This window comes from Kryptolebias marmoratus, linkage group LG15 (genome assembly GCF_001649575.2).
Source record: "Kryptolebias marmoratus isolate JLee-2015 linkage group LG15, ASM164957v2, whole genome shotgun sequence".
Taxonomy (NCBI): Eukaryota; Metazoa; Chordata; class Actinopteri; order Cyprinodontiformes; family Rivulidae; genus Kryptolebias; species Kryptolebias marmoratus.
Window position 1 is genome coordinate 20,952,591 of NC_051444.1, and position 24,721 is coordinate 20,977,311.

The 24,721-nt window shown below is 38.2% G+C and overlaps 1 protein-coding gene across 1 annotated transcript in view; it reads left to right on the forward strand.

Moving 5' to 3' along the window:
• tshz3b (teashirt zinc finger homeobox 3b) overlaps nucleotides 1-24,420 on the forward strand; it is a 36,205-nt gene extending 11,785 nt beyond the window's left edge. Inside the window, exon 3 of the mRNA XM_017419627.3 lies at nucleotides 19,042-24,420. Coding sequence (XP_017275116.1) covers nucleotides 19,042-22,685 — 3,644 coding nt within the window. The 3' untranslated portion in view covers nucleotides 22,686-24,420. The remainder of the gene's footprint in view (nucleotides 1-19,041) is intronic.
• Nucleotides 24,421-24,721: the final 301 nt, after the last annotated feature.

The following is a 24,721-nucleotide window of genomic DNA, read 5'->3' on the forward strand; positions in this document are numbered from 1 at the left end:
ATGTGGTAGCATGGACAGTTGAGTCTCAACAAACAGGAGAAAAAAAGAATTACAGTAAAATGAGAAAAACTTCTGCAGCACTTAAAACCAGTAATAATTATAAAAAAAAGATTAAAGAGCTAATATTTCAGTTTATTATAGACACACTTCTCTTTTAGCTGCTCTCTTCCAAACTTATGGATATGCATGTATGGAATCAAACTCCGATAACTTTATTGAATGAGGGTCCATGATCCAAAGAGACATAAGTTTTACAATTAGTTAATTTGATCACAACATTAGGTGGAATTCCCAATAATCTGTACTTCAAGATCTGTTTGAAAGCAGAACTTGTTTGTTTTTTTTTTGTTTGAAAAAAAAAGAAAAGCAAAGATTTTAATGCAGCTGTGTTAGGAGCTGTGTTAGGTCGAGAATTATGTGACACAACACAGAAAAAAAAAGAAAAGCAAACAAAAAAAGTTAGTGACAGGTCACCTTTCCAAACCTCTAAAGTTTGCCAGTTTGCCTACATGTTTGTAGTCTGTTTGAGAGTGTTTGCCAGTAACTATAACTGTAACTCCTCCTAAGAGTCACCTCACACACTTCACTGGCTTTTATACAAATCTGGAGTTTTAAAGTGACAATAAATTAATTTAGAAATAGTAGGGTTTTTATTGGGGCTTACCACTTCTTACAGTAAATTTACTCTTAATTTATCTCTAAGCACTGTATGTGGAATTTACGGCAGCACATCGGCAGCTGTGGTTGCCAGAATTTCATTGTAAAAACTGCAATGACAGGGTTTGAGGTACAGATTGAAAACAAACAAAAAAAACTGAGTTAGAGTTATGTTTATTCTATAAACTATACTGTTTACTCAGGTTTGACACATTTTCAGTCACACAAATACAAACAAAAGTTAAAAATGAATAATTTATGTGCAGTTTTAAACTTAAAAGTTAGACTGACAGAAATTGTACATTTGCGATTTTTTCCAAGGATGTGATGTTAACAAATTTGTGATTCATACACTATCCACTGATGGCATGGAGACTTTGTAACATTTCTAGAAGTTAATCATTTTATTTATTTATTTTTAACAGCTTTAAATCCTTAGATACATAGTGAATTAAAGACATGTCGAAATAAAGAGGTTAGGGAAATGTTTCAATACCCCATTGAACTTAATTTAATTAACCATTTCTAATCAAACAGTTTGGTGGTTCGGGTTTCGCTCCCATCTTCATGTCCCTTGTTCCTTCCCCTCCATCCTCTTCACTCTTCCCAGATTTCTGTAGCACCAAGGCAGACACTGTGATTTATTGTGGCCATCCATCTCTTCCACTCATCCATCACTGGCCGGTTGCTAGGCAATCATGGCAGCAGCTGTTTGCTTTTGAGTTCGACGGAGGGGCCGTCAGTCAGCGGCGGCAGGTGAAAAGCATTACCAACACGCCGTTGTCACGCCAAATAATTAATCAAAGACGGGAAAGATAATTAAAAAGATATGACCCTTGCTGATACTTGGTTAGGGGTTTGAAAAAAAGGGGAGGGAGAGGAGGAGAAAATAAAATACATTGCGGCGTCCTCACGGTAATATGCTCAAATTTGTTCTAGTGTCTTTAAGATTCTGTCCTCCTTCTTGCAGTCATGTATTTGACCCTTTCTCTCCCTCCCTCAAACACTCAGAGAAGTGAAGGAGTGGAATGAGTGAGTGCTGATAAAACTCATTCTCCTGTTAGTCAGGAGCACAGCTCTAATTAATTATAAGGAGATGGACTGAATCCCCCCCCCCCACACACACACACACATACACACAACAAAAAGGATTAAAAAAGCCTGGCAAAAAGGAAGGCGCCCTTCAAACCAATGTGAATTCATCTGTCACCCCTAGTTGTATTTATGTAGCTTTAAGCAGAGACCACACTGAGAGGAAACCACTGGCTCCATCTTAGTTTTGGTGTGTTAAGTGATTGTTTGACAGGTTAACCACACAGGAGACAAATAGGAGGTGAAAAAAGGAAGAAAGACCATCATGTGCCATTATTATATAGTATGTGTGCTCTCCAGTTTAAAAGGAATAAGCATCAGTATTGATCACCAGATGTGCTTGATAAACACATCTTTCAGATCATGTGACAAAGTAGAAAGGATTTAAGATTCACTCCCAGTTTCTCTCTTTTTATTGTTTTACTCAGCTACTTCTTGTCTGTATTTTTTTACTGTCTTTTTGACAAGGTTGCAACCTCAAAAAACATAAGAAAGCACTTTTATCATTTCAAGAAAAACTGGTATACACACAATACATACAGCTCAGGATCACAACACACTACGTTTTGATTTTTGTTTGAGATGATTGTGGGAAAGGACAGGATGTCCACATGCTCTAAGAGGGAGATGGAGCTGAAATGAAGCTGAAGATTCACAGGTGAATTTGGGGAGTGTCTGCAGTGATGTGCACATGTTTTTGGTCTGTTATTTTCAAGCAAGAGTAGAGGCAAAAGGAGTAAGCTTTTGAAGAACTGGTCAGTCTAAGTTTCAAGCCTCAACTCTCTGCTTTTATAAATGGATTTGTCTGGGTTTATTTTTTATTTTTTCTGTGTAGGAAGGTCTCTAAATTTAATGTTGCATCTGACAACTTCTGTTTGTTCTACTTTCCATTCACACCTGGCAATAACATCTGTCCTGAGTAAACTCATTGAATTTAGATACCACTAAATACAGGTGTGAACAGCCTTAATGAATATTGAAAGAAAAGGCCTGCTGATGTCCTGTTTGTTGCACAGTTGTGTGACGCGGCTGCATGCAGATAATTGATCGTAAATACATTTTGGGTTAAGCATTTACCTGTCAGGTATGAACACGTTCAATCCACCTGCAATCGAATCACCCACGTCACCCATATGGGCTCGGTTCAGACCCAAGGCAGGGTTCCAGTGTGTTTTGACGTTCCAACTTTTCTCACCACCATTTGTTATCTCAAGTTTACACAGAACAGCCAAATGTTCTGAATACACTTCAAGACATAACAACTGCATGGGAAAGAAACAGGCACATGGAGGAAAGAGAAAAAAAATACTGACCAACAAGCAGGAAGACAAAAAGATTATGTGGTACTTCATGGATCAGGCTCATCGTTTAGTTTATAGGAAAATGTGTAGGGTTTTGTAGGGACATTCATTTGGTTTTAGTTTTTTTGCTAGTTTAAAAACAGAGAACTTTTTCCAAAAATGTGGGAAGTTGTCAAAGAAAGTAGAGATTGTAACAATATTGTTTGAAATACAATTATGTTTGCAAAAGCTTTTTAAAAAGTTTCTTTAAATAAGGCTAGAGTGGACCACTGTACCACACTAGACAGTCCCGAGCTTTAAGCCTGGACCATTTGTCAACAGCACTCTTTGTCTCGTACCAAACCTTGAGATAGTGTCAGAAATCATGTTGGTGCTTATATTTTCTCTAGATAATCAAATTTTATCATCTCTGCACTTAGGCCATGGCTGACCCTGGCAAAGCCAGTCTGAGAACCTCACTAAACCGCACAATCTGTAGTAGCAATAATCTTGCTCACAATTTTCTCTTTTATTTGCAGCTGTTCATTTAGATATCTGTTCTAAATGAATAGTTTTCTTTTTTCGTTTTGTTGTTTTGAACAATGTAATGACAGGTTTGGTGTTTCCTTTGGGAGATTCATACAGCCTTACGCAAAGCATGGTGCAACTATTTTGCTGATTTTTAACATAAAACATTGCAATAAAATAAACTTGTCATAAAGCCTGAGGAATAAATACTGCTCACACAATTCTGTAATGTAAGCTGCACCTGCTCTTTCTGAAGGCAGCAACAAACTCCCAAAACGTTTTTTTCTAAAATCGACAATAATGTATCATATTGAATTGTACAAAGTCAGATGTCACTTGAAGAGAGTTTTTTTTTTTTTTTTCTCCTCTTTGTCTCACCGTCTGCAGGACTTTTGTGATGTTATAGAGTGTAAGCCAGGAAAAAAAAAAAAAAAAAAAAAAAGAAAGAAAGAAACCACAGATACATTTGCTGGTGATGTTATGAAAGTGTCTGTTTTAGCTCCTGCGGTGACATTTTTCATATTTTAACCACCCAATTTTTATTGCCAAAACTGAACCGAAAAGCAGCTTAAATTGAAAGTTTATTGCAGCCGCCGACTAATATGAAGTTTCAAATTAAAGTTAGAGTAGAAAGTATTAAATCAGACACTAGATAAAACCAATATATTGACGTCCATTTGTGTAACTCTTCTACCAAACCTTTTCAACTAAAAGTTAAGAAAGTTTTGGGCCCCTGAAACACAAATCAGTTTATTAAATTTCATAAAAGTTTTAAAAGCTCTGGGGATTGGCTTTTTGGTCAGAAACGATAACACATAAAGAAGTTTTAACAGTTGTAAAGATGGTTTCACATTTAAAGCTCTATTAAAATAAAAGCTACCTTTCTTGTATTGAAGATACATTTTTGAATTGCTGTTCCTTCATCCCAATAATCTTTCTCTCACCATTATTAGTTCAATACCGGATATCTATAGGCTATATATGTTTCTAGGGCACAAAATTATAGTATGCACATGTGAAATAAGCTGCTATGGCATTGATTCTCAAAAGCTTTACATTTTGAGTCCACACAAATACACTAAGCACGTTAGCTTGAAAGAATCTCCATTTAGTAAAGCATTTTTAAAAATCTCTCCAATGTTTTTTTTTCTTTTTTTCATCAAAAAAATTGTTTGCATGTGAGTTATAAGGTGCAGATGAAAAAAAGAAGTCTATTTTGAAAAATACCCACATTAGTGTGGATAGGGTCTTAAATTAAACGTTCCTTAATTTACTTGAATCTAAAAATTTAGTGGAATAACTAAACATGCCAATATATAAAATAATTAAACTGATTATTTTGTAATAAAATGGTTTTATATCTCTGATATAAAGACTGGGAGTTGGGTATAAAGATATAGAAGCAGATAAGAAAGCTGAAAAGAAAACTGACAGATTCTTCCAGAGGAAGAAGTTTGAACGAGTATAAGTGCAGAAACATACAGAGCAGGGAAAAGGAACCAGAGAGAGCAGCAGAGATGGATGCAGCAGACAGAGCATCAGTCAGCATTGAACATTTTGCTTTCTACATTTTCTGTCACTCTTCCGAGAATGATTCTGCCTTGAGTCTTGCCCCAGGTTATATTCAGTCTCACTGAACGATTCCCACCACCCAACACACATAAAGTCAAACGTACATTTTCTATAGTGTCACCGTCTTGCCACCCAGATATCAGACTTTGTATTTCGTTTAGTAAAAGAATGCAGGCTTTTTAAAGGCATACATGATCAGGAATAATCCACAGCTGGAAAAACAGAGTGAGCTGGGGTGTGTATGTGTGTGGGTCTTTTATTATCACTTATAACCCAGTCGGTAGGCACTTGATTGGTTCACATGTAGCAAATGACTCACTGACCAATAGTTTAAATGTTAAGAAGTCTCCCTGTTTATAGATGCAACTACAACTGTGGAATCCATATTGAATTACAATCCACTTATGTCTAAATGCCTGAAAATAGAGTTCATTTACTGTAATGTTTTCTTTTTTTGCTGATTTCTAAAACGTCTGTCTCCAGAGACGTCAAGCTCTAAACGAAACCTCATCTGGCTGTACCAAGGACTAAGGTCCTGAAACCAAGCTGAGTGGGTGTTTCAGAGGAGTCCGTCATTTTCCGAGCATTCCAGGACTCTGATCAGTCACAATTTAAAAAAAGATGAATCAATATTTTGTGTTAAGTAACTCCCTGATGTCATACTGGCTTCATTTCACTTGGCTCCACTGCATGAATTGTCACCACATGGCTTGAGCCGAAGCAGCCATTACATATCTCAGTCAAGAATTTCAGCCATTGATGGATTCATCCACTCGGACTTCCATCATGGAAAACTTAATCTGCGTCACCCTGAAAGAAACATTTAAATGATATATTGCTCATGTGAAAACCAAACGCACACACAGCAAAAAAAAGAAAGAAAGAAAAACTGAACCGAAAATTACTGTCAATGTGAAATCTTTTTTTGAATGTTTTAAAACTTGGTAATGTCATGGCGGATGTAAATATTTGTATATTAAAATTAATGAGCACTGACTATGAAATAGTTTTGTTTGGTCGAGCACAAAGCATAAAATTGAAAACAATTCTAGCAGTCTTTGAGAGATCGAGACTGTGTCAAACACTGCTGTCCTCCTCCCAACTCTGACTTCAACTTTTTAATGAAATGTTTCCATCATACAATTCCAGCACATTAACTGAATATGTAAAACAAATTAGGGTGTTGTTTCACACCCTATCAATCATATAAATCCTCCGTGCATTTTTACTTTAGTATTCTTAGTTTAAACCCAAAAGACTTTGCAACTTTGTTGAGATGCATCAGGATAAAAGTGACCTTGTGTGCAGAAGTGTGTGTGTGTGTGTATGTGTGTGTCGATGAGAGACAGACATAGGCAGAGAGGGAGCTGGTGTCTTCCTGTCAGAGAGGAAACAATGGTAGACAAAATCCCGACAAGGCACAGTGTTTATGGATTCCACAGACTTGAAACAAATCCAGTCCAGCACACACAAACTTACATTCAAACACATACACACAGACAGCGGACATCTGACTCTCTGTGTGAGCATGTGTGTTGTGTGCATGTGTGTGCATGTGTGTGCATGTTGGGGGAGGGGGAGGGGGGGTACTGTATGTTGTAAATCGTACTAATCAATTGTGGCCTGTGTCAAGGCATGCCAGACATGGAAAACGGTCTGTTTTACATTTAGGGTTGGGAGTGTGTTGTGTATGGCTGTGTGTGTGTATTTGTGCATATGTGTATAGCTCAGCTGTCACAAATCACAGTTATGTGTCTCCAACACATACGGTATCATGTTAGTGTGTGTTTGTGTGTAATTCGAAAAGAAAGTCAATGTATAACATCGAGAGTCTTCTTGGCTTAAATTTTAGCAGTAATGTTTTGTTCCTTGGCTTAGTTGGCTTTAATAAAATGGTGTTAAAAACAGTAATATGTATTACTATATATATATATATATATATATATATATATATATATATACAGTTTGACAAATAGAAAATAGTTTGTTAGCAACAAATAGCAATTAGGTTAAAACCTTAGCATATGTAGATAAATCCACTAGAATAATGTAATTAAAAGCGGTGTAAAAACCCTCAATGTAGCCTTCACCAAAACTGCTAAGAAACTGTCAAGATATGAGTTATTTCACGTGACAAAAATAGACTTTTTGGACATTCCTGTTTTGATTTGCAGTTAACTTGCATTTCAGCCAAACTCTCTCCCTGATTCTCAACACTGAGAGCACAGTGTCTGCTGTCTTCTACAGGTAGGCTACTGATTTTGTAATCCAGAATACATTAATATGAGTTGTTGTAGCTATAGAATGTGAATTTTATCTCAGGTTCACGTCATTGACTAGGGCGATGGACAACAGTAAAATGAATAAATGATTGATCATCTTGTACTTTTCCTTCTCTTTTTTTTGTGAGTGTGAATGTGTTTGAATGCTCTTGCCTGTGTATTCCCTTAACGTTTGGTTACCATAATAGCCCCCTGAGGGGGTGCAGCTAGCAGGGCAGTGTTTGCTGTAATGTTGTTTGTTGCCTGGGTGACGTGTCTTGTGGGTCTTCCTTGAACGTTGTGGGGTTTTACAATTTTTGAGAAACACACAGAAACACTCTCATCTCCACACATCACTGATGTCATTTTGACACTGTTTGCATGATATAAACTAATTCTCTGTACTTTTTGCTGCTCTTCAGACCTAATTTGGTGATTAGAAATGGCACTCTCCTTCCTGACATATTTCATCACTGTGTCTGTATATTTACCGCCCTGTTAGAAATGCACACACACACGCACACACACACAAAGAGATGCAATGCTTTGAAACTAAATACGCATCACACTTACATACTAAGACACACATGGCACCCCATGGCCAAGATGAAAGGTGCTGATGGCTTACAAGGGCCAGAGATTAATCTTGCAGTTGATACAAATGTTAACAGCACACTAACTACACAGCAAAGTCAAGGGACATCTTGTAATTAAATATCTACAGTTCTCAGATTGCATTTTAATTGCCTAGTGCTACAAAGATGATGTAGTGACCACATCATAGTTTTGCTCAAATGTTGTCAACTATAATGCAGTAAACACTTGTGTCTTTATAATAGGTATGGAAAGATAGGTTATAATGGCCTTATTTTTGTTTTACCTTTTGGATTGACTGATTTGTAAAGCACTTTGGTATTTTTTTTTTTTTTTTGCTTTATTTAAAAACAAAATGGACATTGTCATATCCAAAGTTGTAATGCTTAACCTTTTCTAATATTTTAAAAACAGTACAGCATAGTGACACAGTAGTTAACGTTGTTGCCTCACAGCACAGAGATTGCAGGTTCAGCTTCAGACTTTTCTGGGTGGAGTTTACATGTTTTCCCCATGTCTGCGTAGCAAGGTTTTTTCTCGTTTTCTTCCACATACCAAAAATATGCATGTTAGGTTAATGGGTAACTCCAAAAATTGTCCATAGGTGTGAGTGAAAGTGTGAATGGCTGTTTGTCTCATTTGTCTCTATGTATCCCTGTGATGGACTTGTGGCCTGTCCAGGGTGTCCCCCACCTTTGGCACAATGACTGCTGGAGTCAGGCAACAGCTAGAACAATGTCCTGACTTCAGAAATGTTCAAAAGGAAAATGTCAATTTTGACTCAATAATGTTAGCTAGCTTAACTGAATGTTGAAATCTCCAAAAAAGAAAACTAAAAAAATATATGAATGCATATGCTTATTAACTATTTACTTTGTATCTGCTTGATTTTTAGTAAATATTCATGTCTAAAGATGCAGGAGGTTCAGCTATCAGTAAATCAGACAGCAGGGGAGGAATATGTATAAGCAAATCTAGTCCTCTATATTTAATTATGAGAAATAAAATGTAAATATATATTTACAGGTAATATGGTATATAGAAATTCACCCTCCCCCAAAATACCATCTCATCTTTTTTGATTGGGGGGTACAGGTCTTAATTAGAGGAGTCAAACTCTCCATTTCCACCTCACGAATCTTATACATTTCCACTTACAACACTATTTATCTAAAAAGCCACCTTTTATAACTCATATTCAATGATAAGTAGTGACTGATGGCAGCACATTATTTTCCTAAATACAAACAAACAAAAAAATAATACAGATATATAAAGAACCCAATAAAAACAGGTTTTATACTGTTTGTGCATGGCCACATCAAAGCAGGAAATGTGTGCCTCCAACTATAAGCCTCATTAAATGAGCCTCATACATGGCTTGGTGCTGTAAACATGCTAATAATTCTTAATGACATTCTCCTACATTCATATGCATGTGAACTCCAGACCGTTAACCCCCTCCGCCCCACCCTGCTGCTCATCAACATGGAGCCACGCACACATGCACGCACCGTTTCCACCATTACCAGGCCCGCTGGCTCTCTGTTTTTTTCATTAATATCTAGTGATTGAGCGTAACATTAGCAGATAAAGCTGAGACTAAGATGACATATATGCCATAGAAGGAGGAATTAAAGCCTAATATAATCACTCGGCCTTGCATTGGGGGAGAAAATAAATAAATAATAATTTAAAAAAAAAAAAACATTGCTCGTCACTGTACCCGACTTTTTGATTTGCGATCTTTCTGGCACAGCAAGCAGGCTTGCAGGACATACGAAGACTGATCTCTCTTTCAAGCAAAGTAATTTTCTCAAAGGGTTTAAACACATACTTTAACTTGTGCACAAAAAGACACACTTGAAAATAAACATGGCTTTACTCACAAAGTATTGATCTCCTACCTCTTAGGGAGGCGGTGTGTAGGTGTGTTCGTGGGTGAGTGTGTTTTTAAGCTCTTCGTCCGGCTGGTTATTTTCAGAGCAAGTGGAGAGCACATCAGTTTTTATTAGTTTAATAAATCACCTTTGTTGTCAATCAAGCAGCAGAGAATAATTGGATATGGTTGAAGCCTTGCGTGATGGATTATAAATCATTCAAGATTAAATTAAAAGATAATGCACAAACTTAATGGTTTGTGTTTTGCAGTCTAAATTGCCTCGGAGCAGCGCTGTTTTCCAGCTTTATTGCAAGCCGTTTTTCTTTCCTTCAAGACCCCTCACATTTTACACCTTTTTATTGCTTGGACTCAGCTTTGCCACAGCTCTTTTACATGCACACTTTGTTTTCTTTTAACAAATCCAGTTTGGACCTTTCTCTTTATTTGTTAGCGCAATCATTTTTTTAAATGGAAGATGGTTGGTTGTATGTGCATGTCTATGCAAATGCTTGTTGGTGCACATGTACGATCTAGCTCACGTTTGGATGTAAAGGCTTAAATTTCCTTTTGAGTTTCAATGAGTTTTCCCTACCTCAGGTCTGTATCCCCTCCAAATTGGAAAAAGACAAAACAAAATAAATAAAAATGTAGAATTTCCCCAGCAATGTGGAAGACAATGAAAAGTAAAGAAAAAAGACAGAGGCAGGCAGCAGGAAGACACAGGAAAAAAGAGCTATATCATGTATATTATCCTCCGGCCAGTAAATTTAAGGGTGTCCGTTTGCGTTGGAACAGACCGGGCGTTATCATAATCGCCTGCTGCCGACTTGACAGGACCTTAAAGTGATCCTGTCATTTTATTTACACCCAGACCACTGTGTGATTTACTCCAAAACACACACACATGCACATATGTACGCAAACGCTCCCCATTTCCAACTTCCCCAGCGAGCCTCGTCGGTGGGTTGGATGACATCTTTTGATCAGAGCTGTCCAAAGAGATCAGAGTAGACTGGCAGGTAATAGATACCCAGCAACTAACCAGACTGCATTGCACAGAGTATGTGTGAGTGTGTACTTCTGACAGTACGCATGTGATGGTGTGTGTGTGTGTGTGTGTGTGTAAGAGCAGAAAACAGAAAAAAAAAATTCTACCCTAAGTTTTTCATGTGTTATGCATTACGACATTTTCTTGTTATTGTTTGTGTGCAGCAATGAACAGCTACTTATATGTTTTTTTTTGTTTGTTTTTTACCTCCTTTTTGGCAAGTCACATCCATTTTTCAGTGGACTGATGAAGACCTGTGAAAAAAAAATCAAGAATTGAAAGAAAACAATATAGGGAAACTGTCAAGTGAACTAACTTAAGTATTTGAAGCAGATTTGAGACGATAGAGACAGGAGGAAGAGTTGGGGAAGAGGCTAAGCATGGCTCTAACAGCGAGAAGAAACCAGTGGAAGACAGTGGAAATAGTGGATTCTGCTTCACCTTGCTTGGCAAACTGCACAACCTACTGGTTTGCAGATATGCACATACATGCAAGCACATACACACACATCTCCAGTAATAAGTGCTCATGACCTTTGGTTGCCCTGAGAGCTTTGACAGTATGACTGCTGCAAATACAAGATCTGAATACCAAAAAAAAAAAAAAGAAGATTTGCTGACACTCAGACACTTATATTTACTCTGTAGCATCATTTACATATTGTCTGTTTACTTATACACCAAGACACTTTGGTAAAAAGGTGAAGTAAGATGTTCTAATCTCTGTCAGTTTTAGCAACTATCTTTTAACTGGACAACCAGATGTCCATTCTGTGTGCCTGCTTAAAAATATGTGCTGTGTGCAATATCCTCTGGCTCTAAAAATAAGAAAACCCAAGTGTGCCAAATGCCAACATGTGTTATTTGTGTTCATACACACAATAGGGAGATTGGAAAATTGCAGGAAATTGGACCACAAGAGTGAGAGGAATAGGAAAGTCACTACATATGAGTTTACTGTTCTTCAGTCCAGTTAAATAGAGTAAAGAAAAAAAGAAGTAAAAAGGCTAAAATTGGTGAAAAAAACGAGAAGATACATGTTGAGACAACATGGTTTCCAGTGGTGTAGAGAGTAGAAAGCACACAGTCAAATGACAGAGTTGCATTTTTTTAATATGATTTAGCAATGGGCAATAATTTTTTTTCAAGTGTTGAATAAAATATTTAAACTCAAATAGCTGACAATTGCTAGCTGCCTCTTTTTTTGTTGTTGTTGTTGGGTTTTTTTTACCCACTGCAACCAAGACTGGTAACACTACCCCAAGGTGGCGGTAATGCACTGATTGCTCTGCAAACCACCATGCTGCTTTTCATGACAGGATACTTTTTGCAGGACAACAGTTGCCTCAAAACCTCAACGTTATCCCACATCTGTTTCTGCCATTGTCACGGTTTAATTTGGAACACATCACAAAGTGAAAACTACTGTACAATCATGGGCGAGCTACCTCTTTACTGCCAGAACATACACATACCTCTACTCATGGATCCTCATTGATCCTTGTCATGGATAAATTTGTAAAACATAATAAACACAAACATGTGCATACCCCTAACATGTCTTTAAATATAAAATAATGAAACAAGCAATAGTCCTAAATCATAAAATGGTGATTAAAAATTAGCCTTTGTTAAGATGAACATGATAAATACATATTTATTCATAATAGCACCGCTTTTCCTCAGACCTCAGATATGTGTAGAAACATAAATAGCAGTTTGTGTGTTGGGGTGGGTATGGGATTGCACATTATATTTAAAAAAAAATAAATATATTGATATCAATATATCTAATATATTGATATCTGTATATCAATATATCATTGTTACACGCTACAGATACAAAATCAGGGTTGACAGGACCAAAACATTGTAATGTCCAGATGGCAGCTGTGATATTAGGATTGGGTCAAGTATCTCTGTTTGTATTTGCCTGCTTCAGTCAAGCTCTCAAAATATCTGTTCTCTTCTTTTTATTAGGTTTTTTTTTTTTTTTTTTTTTTGTTAATCTTTACCTACAATTTTCTCAAGATGATTCACATACAGGCTCATCTCTGCTTTTGGTGTAAGTGTGTAAAAAGTGAGTACGAAACTGCAAGAAGCAAACAAACAGATACATAAGCTGATTGTTTGGCTGCATGCAATTGAACCTCATAACTGATTGTTGTTATACAGAATGTGACTTATTCTGCATGTAGCTTGTACAAAAAAACATACTTTTACAAAATAGATACTGCACCAAAAATAAATGCTCTACATGTATAAATACACATACGTGCACACATACATCAGTGGGTATGTCAGTAGCTCTCAGACCCAGACATACACTCTAGTGTTGGCGATGTACGGCCGGTATGTGAAAACGCTGTCAAAAACCCCGGGCTGAGTGGCATGAGGAGATGATTAACCAGGCAAACACAGTTCTTTCTCTGCCTTTCTCACTTACACACACACACACACACATACACAAACATTTCTGGCCATACACAAGCATGCTACATCTGTGTTTCTGAATAATCAGACTTGTGATGCTGCTGTAGCCAGAGACAGACACACTAACTGCTGCCACTCCAAATCTGAGCTCCCATTCTGTTGCTAACACCACTGCCACTATATGCTGCATTTGTTGATATTATTAGAGCTTGTTTACCCACCCATCCCCTCCTCCACACCCTTAAAAAAATATTTATAGAGAAATAAAACATTTTTGAGAATTTGAATTTGCGTCCAAAGGAAAAATCTAACTAGTAATGAATTTATTTAAAAGAATACCAAACATAGATAAAAATGGTGTAAAGAAAAAAAAAATGATCAGGTTAGTTTGCGTAAATAACACATTGGCACAAACTTGTAAAAAAAAAGTCACAAGTTTTCACTTGCAATCAGACTAAATTGGTATTTAAACACACTTGCATTCATAAGCAAGTGTGAATAAATTTTGACCTTTGCTGCCAATGATGTCAAAGGCTTGGATGACTAATTTTGTAGCAATTTATAATTTTTTATGCCAATCAGTCACAATTGGTTTCAAAAGTCGCATAACCCTCCCAAAGCCGTCTTAGGTCTTACACTTTCTAATGCGTGCAAACTGAACTGAGAAGGGTTCCAGAAGGGTTTCAACACCTGTGACAACACTGTGACAATTTTAGGAGAAAACTTCTTTTCCAATTTTTTTGAGCATGTTCAAGATTCCAGGACATGGGAATGAGGCCCTGTAACTCAGAGTAAATTGAGAACCCTCCAGAACGTTTCAAGACATTAAAGTAAATCAGTAAATTTGTCGCCAACAGTGACAGCCCAGTGATTTATAGGCATAAAGTTAAAGACAGAAATAAAACGCAAATGTCGGCATGCCTACAAACAATATTGGTACTTTGGAAATGGATCAGATTATCTCTAAAATGTTTAGGTACGCTCTGATCCAAAATTTAAGTTAAGGCACATCTAAACTTTTGGCTGGTCTCCTAATCAGGATTGTTTTTTGGGGTGTTGAAAAAGTGTGAGGGGTGGTTCAATCCGTCAGCATGTGGGTCGATCAAACACCTCTCAGAATCAATGGCACGCCTCGTCGGTCCTACGGCGCTTATTGCATTCAAACATTACACACACACACACACACACGTAAGCCCTCCAACCAATTTGTCTATGCATGTCAAATCACAATAATTAAGCATTATCGATCTCAGATTCAATTAACTTCATTAACGTGGGCTGCACTGGTGATTGGAGGGGGACAGAAATGAGCGGGAGAGGTGTGTGTGTTTGGGGGGTGGGGGGTGGGGGTAGATTATTGCTTCTCATTAGATGGGGAATGGTGGAAGACTGAAGACATGAAACAAAAAATATATAGAAACACACAAAGGGAACATCTGAGAAAAAAAAAATGTAAGGGTTGCTCTTCATCTAAAATCTACCAAAATGCTTTGTGGCAGGAAAATAAATAAATAAATAAAATCTCTGCCCCAGATGAGACTGATGTGTCTCTCTTCAGCCCCCCTCTTTCCTCCTTCCCTCGTGCACACTCACAGGGAGAAACTGCTCGATCTAAGCTGAAGTGTAAACAGACAGCGTTGACGTGCCCGTGTGTCTGATAGGGCTGTTAAGTGGTTATATAAGCATGATAAACTGTTTCCTAACATCATAACATCTGCAGAATGCACAAAAAGACTTCCTCACTTTATTTGCAGACAGGAATACAAAGATGTTGTTCAGCTACATTATCTGTCTAAGTATTTTCTGTAACACTTTAATTCCAAATGTTCCACTCGCTTCCATTCTGACTCTATATTACTAAATTGAATCTGGTATTACGGAAGGGATTTTTAATTTTGTTCAAATGTGAAGGACTTATTAAAGCCCTTCCCGCTTCAAACAAAACAACTATGGTGTATTTCTTTTTTTGTTGTTGATTATTTGTTTTCGTATTTGTTTTTTTTTTTAGTTTGTTTCAAAAAATAGCTGTCTCACGCAGTCTGATTTATCCGAGCTTGAGATCCAGCCTCCTCATCCACCCTGCTGACAGTTCATCTGGAACTCTCTCCATCTCTCTTTCTTCTAATTAAAAGAGCACCTGCATACCTGGTGTGTTTGGCCCGAGCTCCCACTCAAGAGCTTTTGTGTGTGTTTGTGTGTGGATGTGTTTCTCCACATTTATCTTAGTATTTTTGGGTCATGGTGTTGTGAACCTCTCAGTCTGGGCCAAAGCCAATGGCCTTGGATTGGATGTGTGTGTGTGTGGGGGACATCTCTACATGTTCATATGTGTGTGTGTGTGCAGCCTTTGTCTTGACTTCTTTCCAAGTTGTGGATCTCTTCTCATCTTACTCCTACTACTTCTCGCTGTATCCCATTTTATCATGCTGCCTTTCTTTTATTCCTTTGGTTTACTTTATAATTTGTGCTACATTTTATTTTTCACCTGCAGGTACTGCAACAATAAATACACCATGAGTCATCATCAGTTCTTATGTTCTGCCTTAAAAAGTGGCATTCTTTGAATTGATACATATCAACTTTTGTTGTTGTGCTAAAGTTTTAAACAGAGATTTTGTGTGACCTGTTAGCACTCAGATTATGTGTTGACAATGCTACTACCACACCAAATTGTGTCTCAATATCTGTAAAAAAAAGGCCTGAGTTAAAGCTATTTTTTGTAGTTCAAAAGCTGATTAATTGTGGCAGTCATTTTGAATTGGGTTAATGCCAAAAGTTAATGACGTCCAATGATTACTTTCTGAGAGTTTCATTAAAGTCTGTTCGGTGGTTCGTGAGATATTTTGTACACACACAAACACAGGTGATTAAAAGATTGCACAACTTCCATGACTACAGGTGATAATCAGCAACAGTTTACTTGTATCATGATTAAAGATATTTAACATACAGAATTGCCAGTGATGGTATAAATTTTTATCTAATTTTGGGACTTCAAATGGACTGGTGAATTATAATATGTATTTCCTAATTTCCTTAAATAGTTTAGCATTTCAATTTAATTAGATCTTTAGTATGTTACATTTCTGAAGTGTGATGTGAAACAACTCTACTTTCCTGTTTCAGTGTTGTGTGGCACCTACATGTATGTAGTTATATGACCCTGTAGCAGCAGCTATGGCATGATCTTTCTTTATTATCGTACTAATTAGCATTGTACTAATGTTTGATGTTGTGTTGGTGGGAGGTGACAAATAGCAGGAAAGTAGAGTAAAAGGAAACAAGTCATTTTGTTCCAGAAATGAATTTGGCAATGTACATGTTCAAAAAGTCTATTAAAAGTGTTTTGTTTTCCTTTGGTTTTGCTTAGCCTATCAGTATAGCCTGTTTAATTTATTGCATCAATTTATTATATTATTTTTATTTACCAAAAAATGTCTATATTCAACAATCATAAGTCTTCAAATCAGCTTCATGTGGAGGAGGTGGATGAAGTTGACATGCAGATTATATTCAGCACATTGTAGTCAATAGCAGGTTAATACATACATCTCTGCTTGTACCTCTTTACATACCACACATTTTCAGTTACACACATGGGCGAATTAAACACAAATACATGTCTTTCTTCCACAAATGAAGCCAATTTAAGGTGCTTGTTGTGTTTCAAAAGGTGATTTCACATTGATGTTGGCCACAATGAGAGCACCCGGCTGCTGTGTTCGACTGTTTCCTCAGTCAGAGCATTGTTCTCTTAAACAGCTGTCGTTTTGGCTGATGCAGAACAGATGGCATGTACATGTGGGTCTCCTCAGCTGCACATATGTGCAGACAGCAAATGTGTCTCTGACACAGAAGTGGAGAAAGAGAGGAAGACAGACGGAGACAAGACGAGATGAAGAAGCTCTGAAAGAGGGTCGAGCATGAAGTCACCTTATTCTGTGTGTGTGCTTATTGTCTCTGCCGATGTTAGAATATATAGCAGAGATGTTTTATTGTAGCTTTCTTTTGAGCTTACTCAAAAGAAAAAAAATACACAAATACCTGCGGTGCTGTTATGTGTCATGTGACTCTTTAATTTTTTTTTAAAACTAAAGATAAAAGCTCATTTGACATCTCTTAGATGGATCTTTTTTTTAGACTGAGTACTGGAACAGATTGCATGTTGAACAGAGAACCCAAATGCTTGCCTGAAGGCAAAGAGTTGTTACACTGCAACACTTACAGTAAAGCCGCTGTGCGTGTGTGTGTGTGCATGTGTATGAGACGTGTGAGGGGCTCTGGGATATCTGTGTCTCTGTGCATCTGTTTATCCCACGGCAGTGTTGTATCAACGCTGATGGCAACGAAGGGCCTGACAATGACAAAGGCTCCTCTCTGTTTTGCTGCTCATGCAGTACCAGCACACATACACACCACTTGCAGTGCTCAGTGAAAGATGTAAGTTGGCAGCAACTGAAGTATGTGGTATCATAGCACTGGCAGGTAGAATCCTCATTTTACTCTATTTTCATAAAGCAATGGGCAGTAAGTGGACTTTTGTTTTTAGGAGTATTGCACAAATGTAATTTTTTTCTTTCTGTCATTCAAGAGATTTTGTTCATGTTTCTTCCATCTCATTTACAAGTAATGGATTTTAATGCATACCACATTAGGTGAGTGATAGTTTGTAACAGAAAGGACTTTTGTGACAAAAGCCCATAGATGTTTTTTTTTTTTTTTTCCAGTGTTGCAGAACAATTTTAAAATGTTTTTTTTTTTTATGTACGGGTGCATGCGTGTGTCCTTGTTAGTATTTGAAAACCCAACTCTAACTGCAAAGTGTAGGCAAAATCATGTCTGATCTGTTTTTTTTTTTTATAGACTTACTGTCAAAAGAAAACATTCAGAGATTTACAAAGAGACAAAATTGTGATTTGTCTTGATACATATTTTTTTCTGTATGATTTCCATTGTATTATTCTTAAACTAGAGGGATTTGAATATAAATTGAAAGCTGCAAGCCCTCTCCCTGAAGCTAAATTGTAAATAATAACTAAACTTTTTTTTTCTAATCTTTGGTAATTGAAGCAAATGGCTTTTGCAGGGAGAGATTTGTCGCAGGCAAACATACATACATTTTTTTTATTTACGAGGAGGCGAAGGCTGAGCAGTGTAATGAGTGAAAATGCATGCTTAATTTAAATGGCGAGTGTGTCTGTTAGGGAATGCATTAGAGTCTGCAGAAGAAGCGTAAGACATATTAATTGACAGACAGGAACCGCTGTCTCCGAGGTTGATACAAGTAATTTATTACTTCAGAAACGAATGCCACCGCCAGAATGTGCTTCATTAATTTCAAATTTAGTTTTAATTTCAAGCTGTTGCCCCTTGAGAAGAATAAGGTGGCAAGTTCTGTTTGAGGAGACATTTTTCCCCTCTCTCACTTTGTCTTTCTGTCTTCATCCCTCCATATCTCTCGCTTTCTCTCTATCTCACTGGCCTTTTTTCAGCAGTACAGAACAAAGACTTGGGTTTTGAAAATGAAGAGGGAGAGGCTGATTATTTGAAACTAACAGTAAAACAATATCAATTAAAGTAAGAAAGTGAGACCAAAACTATTATTTGTCAAAGAAAAAACTTAGTGAATGTAAAAAATAAAAACATATGTCAATAAGATTCTAACAAATTTCTCTCTTTTTTTTTCTTTATTAGCATATGTTCCTGATGATGAGAAGGAAGCAGCCCTGTTGGATGAGGATCTAGATGGAGAAGACTCAGGTCAGGAAGGGGAGGAGCCTTCTGCCAAGCTCCTATGCCAGGATAAGGACTTCTTGCTCAAGGAAAGGCCAGGATCCACTGGCATTCATGACTCCCCCAATGCTGCTGACTTTTCTGGCCAGGAGCTAGACAGTGAGTCTCACCTGAGTGAATCCAGTGACAGAATGTCTGATTTTGAAAGCTCCTCGCTTAAAAATGAGGATGATGTCCTCCTTCCTAAAGACCCTTCTAATGCACTGTCCCCATCCTCCTCTTCTGCCATGGTGGCTGTGGCTAATGCCAATGCATCTGTAAGTGGAGATGAGGCCCTATTAGCTGCAACAAGCTCTGTGGCTGATAGCCTTGAGAAGATGAAGGCCATTTACACATCATTTCTGAGCAATTCCTATTGGTCTTCACTGAATTTGAATCTGACTCAGCCACCTGCAGAGAAACCTCCTCGCAGTCATAGCAGCAGCAGTAGCAGCAGCAGTAGCAGCAGCTGTGGTAGTGGAGGTTTTGATTGGCATCAGACAGCTATGGCTAAAACTCTCCAACAGGCTTCCCAGAACCACCACAACAGACTAAATTTGGTTCAGCATCCCACAGTGGCTGCACCAACACCTACTACAGAACCTAACCTCTTTAGTACTGTCCAGCTTTACCGGCAGAGCTCCAAGCTCTATGGCTCTATATTTACTGGAGCTAGCAAATTCCGTTGTAAGGACTGTAGTGCAGCATATGATACTCTAGTAGAGCTCACAGTACACATGAATGAGACAGGTCACTACCGTGATGATAACCATGAGACAGATAGTGAGGGTACTAAACGCTGGTCAAAACCCAGAAAACGTTCCTTATTAGAGATGGAAGGAAAGGAAGATGCACAAAAGGTCCTCAAGTGCATGTACTGTGGACACTCCTTTGAATCCCTTCAGGACCTAAGTGTCCACATGATCAAGACAAAACACTATCAGAAAGTGCCTCTAAAAGAACCTGTTACACCAGTAGCAGCTAAAATTATCTCCTCTGCTCGAAAGAGAGCCCCAATTGACATAGACATACCTAGCTCACCTGACTCAACAGGAGGCACAACACCTAAGCCCACCTCCTTCAGTGACTCTAATGACATTCTGCAAAAGGTTGCTAACCCCTACATTACACCTAACAACCGCTATGGACACCAAAATGGTGCTAGCTATGCCTGGCAGTTTGAATCCAGAAAGTCACAGATTCTCAAATGCATGGAGTGTGGCAGCTCCCATGACACACTGCAGGAGCTTACTGCTCATATGATGGTGACAGGACATTTCATTAAAGTTACCAACTCTGCTATAAAGAAAGGCAAACCAATTATGGAGTCCCCTACCCAAGTACCCTCATCCAACTCACATACAGAAGAAAAGGTACAGTCAGTTCCACTGGCTGCCACAACCTTCTCCTCTCCACCTGCCCCGGTGCCTCCACCAACCAGCATCTCACCCTCTGCAATGGTTGTGGAAATAAAAAAGGAGGAGAAGGAAGAGGAATGTACTAAAGATTCCATTATAAATAATGCCACCAACCTCAACAAGGATAAAAGAGCAGGAGGAGAAGAGGTGGTTGAGGAGAAGTTTGATATTTCATCAAAATACACTTATCTGACTGAAGAGGATCTGGATGAAAGTCCAAAGGGGGGTTTAGATATTCTCAAGTCCTTGGAGAACACAGTGACCTCAGCCATCAACAAGGCCCAGAATGGTGCTCCAAGCTGGGGTGGATATCCTAGCATCCATGCTGCCTACCAGCTCCCAAACATAATGAAGCTCTCTCTTGGTACCTCTGGAAAGAGCTCTCCCCTCAAATATATGTTCCCTGGAGGAGAGATTTTTTCTCCCACTGGTAAGAGTCAACCATTGATCTCACCCCCAAGCCGCCAGACCTCTCCTTTACCTAAAAACAACTTCCATGCAATGGAGGAACTTGTCAAAAAAGTGACAGAGAAAGTGTCTAAAGTAGAAGAGAAATTGAGAGAGCCCAGTGTGAGGGATTCCCCATTAAGATGCATGACTCCCTCACCCTGCAACAGCGAGGCAGAGGATTCAACCCGAGGAGAGTCACCCAAAGAAAATAGATCAGCAGACTGTAAAAGTCCTGAGAATACAGATGTAGCAGAAGAAGTTGCAGGAGATGGAAATGGAACAAATCATAGAGATTCAAATGGTAACATTTCCACAAAGGACTCAGTCGAAAATGAAGTGGAACCCACTGGTGTAACGTCACCCATACCTGCCTCTTTGTGTGGCAGCACAGCCATCATCACAGACCATCCAACTCCAGAACAGCCCTTTGTCAACCCCCTCAGTGCTCTGCAATCAGTAATGAACGTCCACCTGGGGAAGGCTGCCAAGCCTGCCATGCCTTCCCTTGACCCCATGAGCATGTTGTTCAAGATGAGCAACAGCCTGGCAGAGAAAGCAGCAGTGGCTTCCTCCACCCCACCAGCACATGCCAAAAAGGCTAACAATGAGCACTTAGACCGCTACTTTTACCAGCAACATCTAAACAATGATCAACCTATTGATCTCACCAAAGGAAAACACATGGACAAAGGTAGTAATGGTGGTTCCTTGGGTTCAACAGCACTCTCTTCGACCACATCTACGCCATCAATCTCTCCGTCTTCTGCGGTCACAATGACAAAAGCCTCAGCTGCAGTAGCTTCCTTCATGTCCACCTCTCCATTGAGAGAAAATGCCCTCTCAGATATTTCTGACATGTTGAGAAACCTGACAGAAAGTCAGGCTTTGTCCAAGTCCTCCACACCTACCAGCCAGTCTGAGCGCTCTGATATTGAAGGTGCCACACAAGAGGAAACAGAAGATGTTTCACCAGCTCAGAAACGTAAAGGTCGCCAGTCCAACTGGAACCCTCAACACCTTCTTATACTACAGGCCCAGTTTGCGTCCAGTTTAAGACAAACAAATGATGGCAAATACATGATGTCTGACCTTAGCCCACAGGAGAGAATGCACATCTCCCGGTTTACTGGCCTCTCAATGACTACAATATCCCACTGGCTAGCTAATGTTAAGTACCAGTTGAGGCGAACCGGGGGTACAAAGTTCCTAAAAAACTTAGATTCAGGTCACCCAGTGTTCTTCTGCAGCGACTGTGCTTCACAGATCCGCTCACCATCTACCTATGTCAGCCACCTGGAATCCCACTTAGGCTTTCGTCTGCGAGATTTGTCTAAACTTTCTGGGGAGCAGCTCCTCAGCCAGATATCACAGCAACACCATAGGCGTCACTCTAAAGGACTATCTGAAAAACTGTTCTCTAATCTTCACCCATCCAGCCACCCTTTACCCTCCTCTCTACAGACATCTTTAACTTCTTCACTACCCATTTCACTGTCCTCATCCTTAACAGCATCTTTGCCCTCAACTGAAACCCCATCACCCTCCCCTGATGATGATGACAGTGGGGCAGTCTACCAGTGCAAGCTCTGCAACCGGACTTTTGCAAGTAAGCATGCAGTTAAGCTTCACTTGAGCAAGACTCATGGGAAATCCCCTGAAGACCATCTCATGTATGTATGTGAGCTGGACAAACAGTAGCACTGGTTGGGAACAATGCAGCACTTTTACAATACAGCTCAGTTCACTCTTTCTTGCTCTGTTTCTCTTTAGTCTTACAGACATTAAAAAAAAGAAAGATTGATTAAAAATTGATGGAACTGCACAAAGAAGCGAAAAAACTACTGCTGAGTGTCGGCACATGGATTTACATTTTGTGTTATAGCAGGTTATTTTTAAGTATTATTATTTTAATAATGTGCGATGTAGACTCTTTTTGGCTACACACTTATTTTACTGAATTTCTTCGGGAAAATATGTTTTTTTTTGTTTGTTTGTTTGTTTTTTTAATGTGCATTGATACAATAAAATATACAGTAAATGAAGGTTTCAAATAAATTCTAAAATGATGTGGTGAGTATTGTTTGTGTAAAATGATTTAGTTTATTTTATATTTTTGCATCACTGCGGTGTTATAAGCTGCATGCATAAGTAAAATTGTTTTGTTAAGCATTTTCTAATTAAATCTGGTGCACTTTTCATGTTTTTTTTTGTTTTTTTTACACCTGGCTATGATCCATTTTTTCTATAACATTTTTTAAATGCTCGAGTCAGCATATACGATTTAACCCTGTGAGTACGTCAAAGCATTTCTAGAACTGAAATCCAAACTGTTGACTCGATAAATTAAAGTCTGAAAGGGTTATTATTTGTAATACTGTGAGAAATAAATGTGCATTGTGCCTGCAATGCTTTTTCCTTCAGACATTCACAACGTTGGGTCTAATTCTAAACATTTAAGCATTCAGACCATGGTTTTCCCAAGTTTCATATTTTTCAGCTAAACGCTCACAGGTCTTGACACAAACATTGTATGTGGCAAAATTATAAAATAAAATTTAAAAAAAAGATAAAAATATTTTACTTTTGTTGATCAGGGACCTATAGTAATTCAGGTCTGTGTACAATATGTAAATAAAATCATTCAATTAATTCCTGTCTAAATTATGCATCATTTCTATATTTTTTAATTTAAAAGGATTATGACTATTTGCTGGTGCACAGTATATGAAGGCATAAACAAACTTGTTTTGCACAATAGTTTTATAAGTGTGTTATGTAATCAAAAGTATAAAAACGGGAGGTACTAAAAGAGTGACACAAGGTGAATCTTTTTTATTCCGAACTCGTGCTCAGAGGGTTAAAGACTTCTTTTTTTGTTGTTTTTGTTTTGTTAGCAGCAACTGCTCTACATGTGCCCCTGTATGAACACTAAAAAGATATTAAAAGCTGAACAAAAAGATGTTACTTTATGAAAATATTTTACGTGTAAACTATTATGTAAAAGCACTCTTGGTTGTTTTTATATTGTTGAATGCCTTTTTGATTGGTCTTTTTTTTTCTCTCTGTCTAATTACTCTGCCATGATTCCCCTCTGCAGTTTTATCTTTTCGGGACATGAAAGGTAACCATGGTTACTCTAACCTCCTGAGTGACAAGTTCTGCTACATTTTTTGGCAGTTAATTTGCTGAAATAACTGACATCTGCCAGAGAAATAAAAATAAAAATAATAAAAAAAAGAATCTTTATGTGTAAAATATCGGCATGTAAACAGCACAGATACTGTTATGCATTCTGTGCTGTTAGTCTTTTTTTTTTCATTTAATTCTTTGGTTTTCTGTTGTTGTTGTTCTTGACAATGAATCCCCATTATATGACTTCGTATAACCTTGTTTTCTACTGCAGCATTAAAAAAAAGGAAACTGTTTTTTGCAATAACGTGCGTGTGTACATTCTGTGTGTCATGGCTATCAATTAGGTGTGTGCTCTGCAGTCCCTAATGAGCACATTAGACTGGGAGTGTGTCAGCGTCTGTCTGAGACGGGCTGCAGACTAGTTTACGGTGAGTGGCAGCAGCAGGGCCGTGTGGGAGACAAACACACACACACAAGCAGACGCTCATATTCAGACATGCAAACAGAAACCATCATTTTTCAACTTCCCTGTAGCTTCCCCTATTCTTGTGCTTTAGACTATAGAAATACTGCAAATTCAAGACAGAGCTTGTAGCATTCTG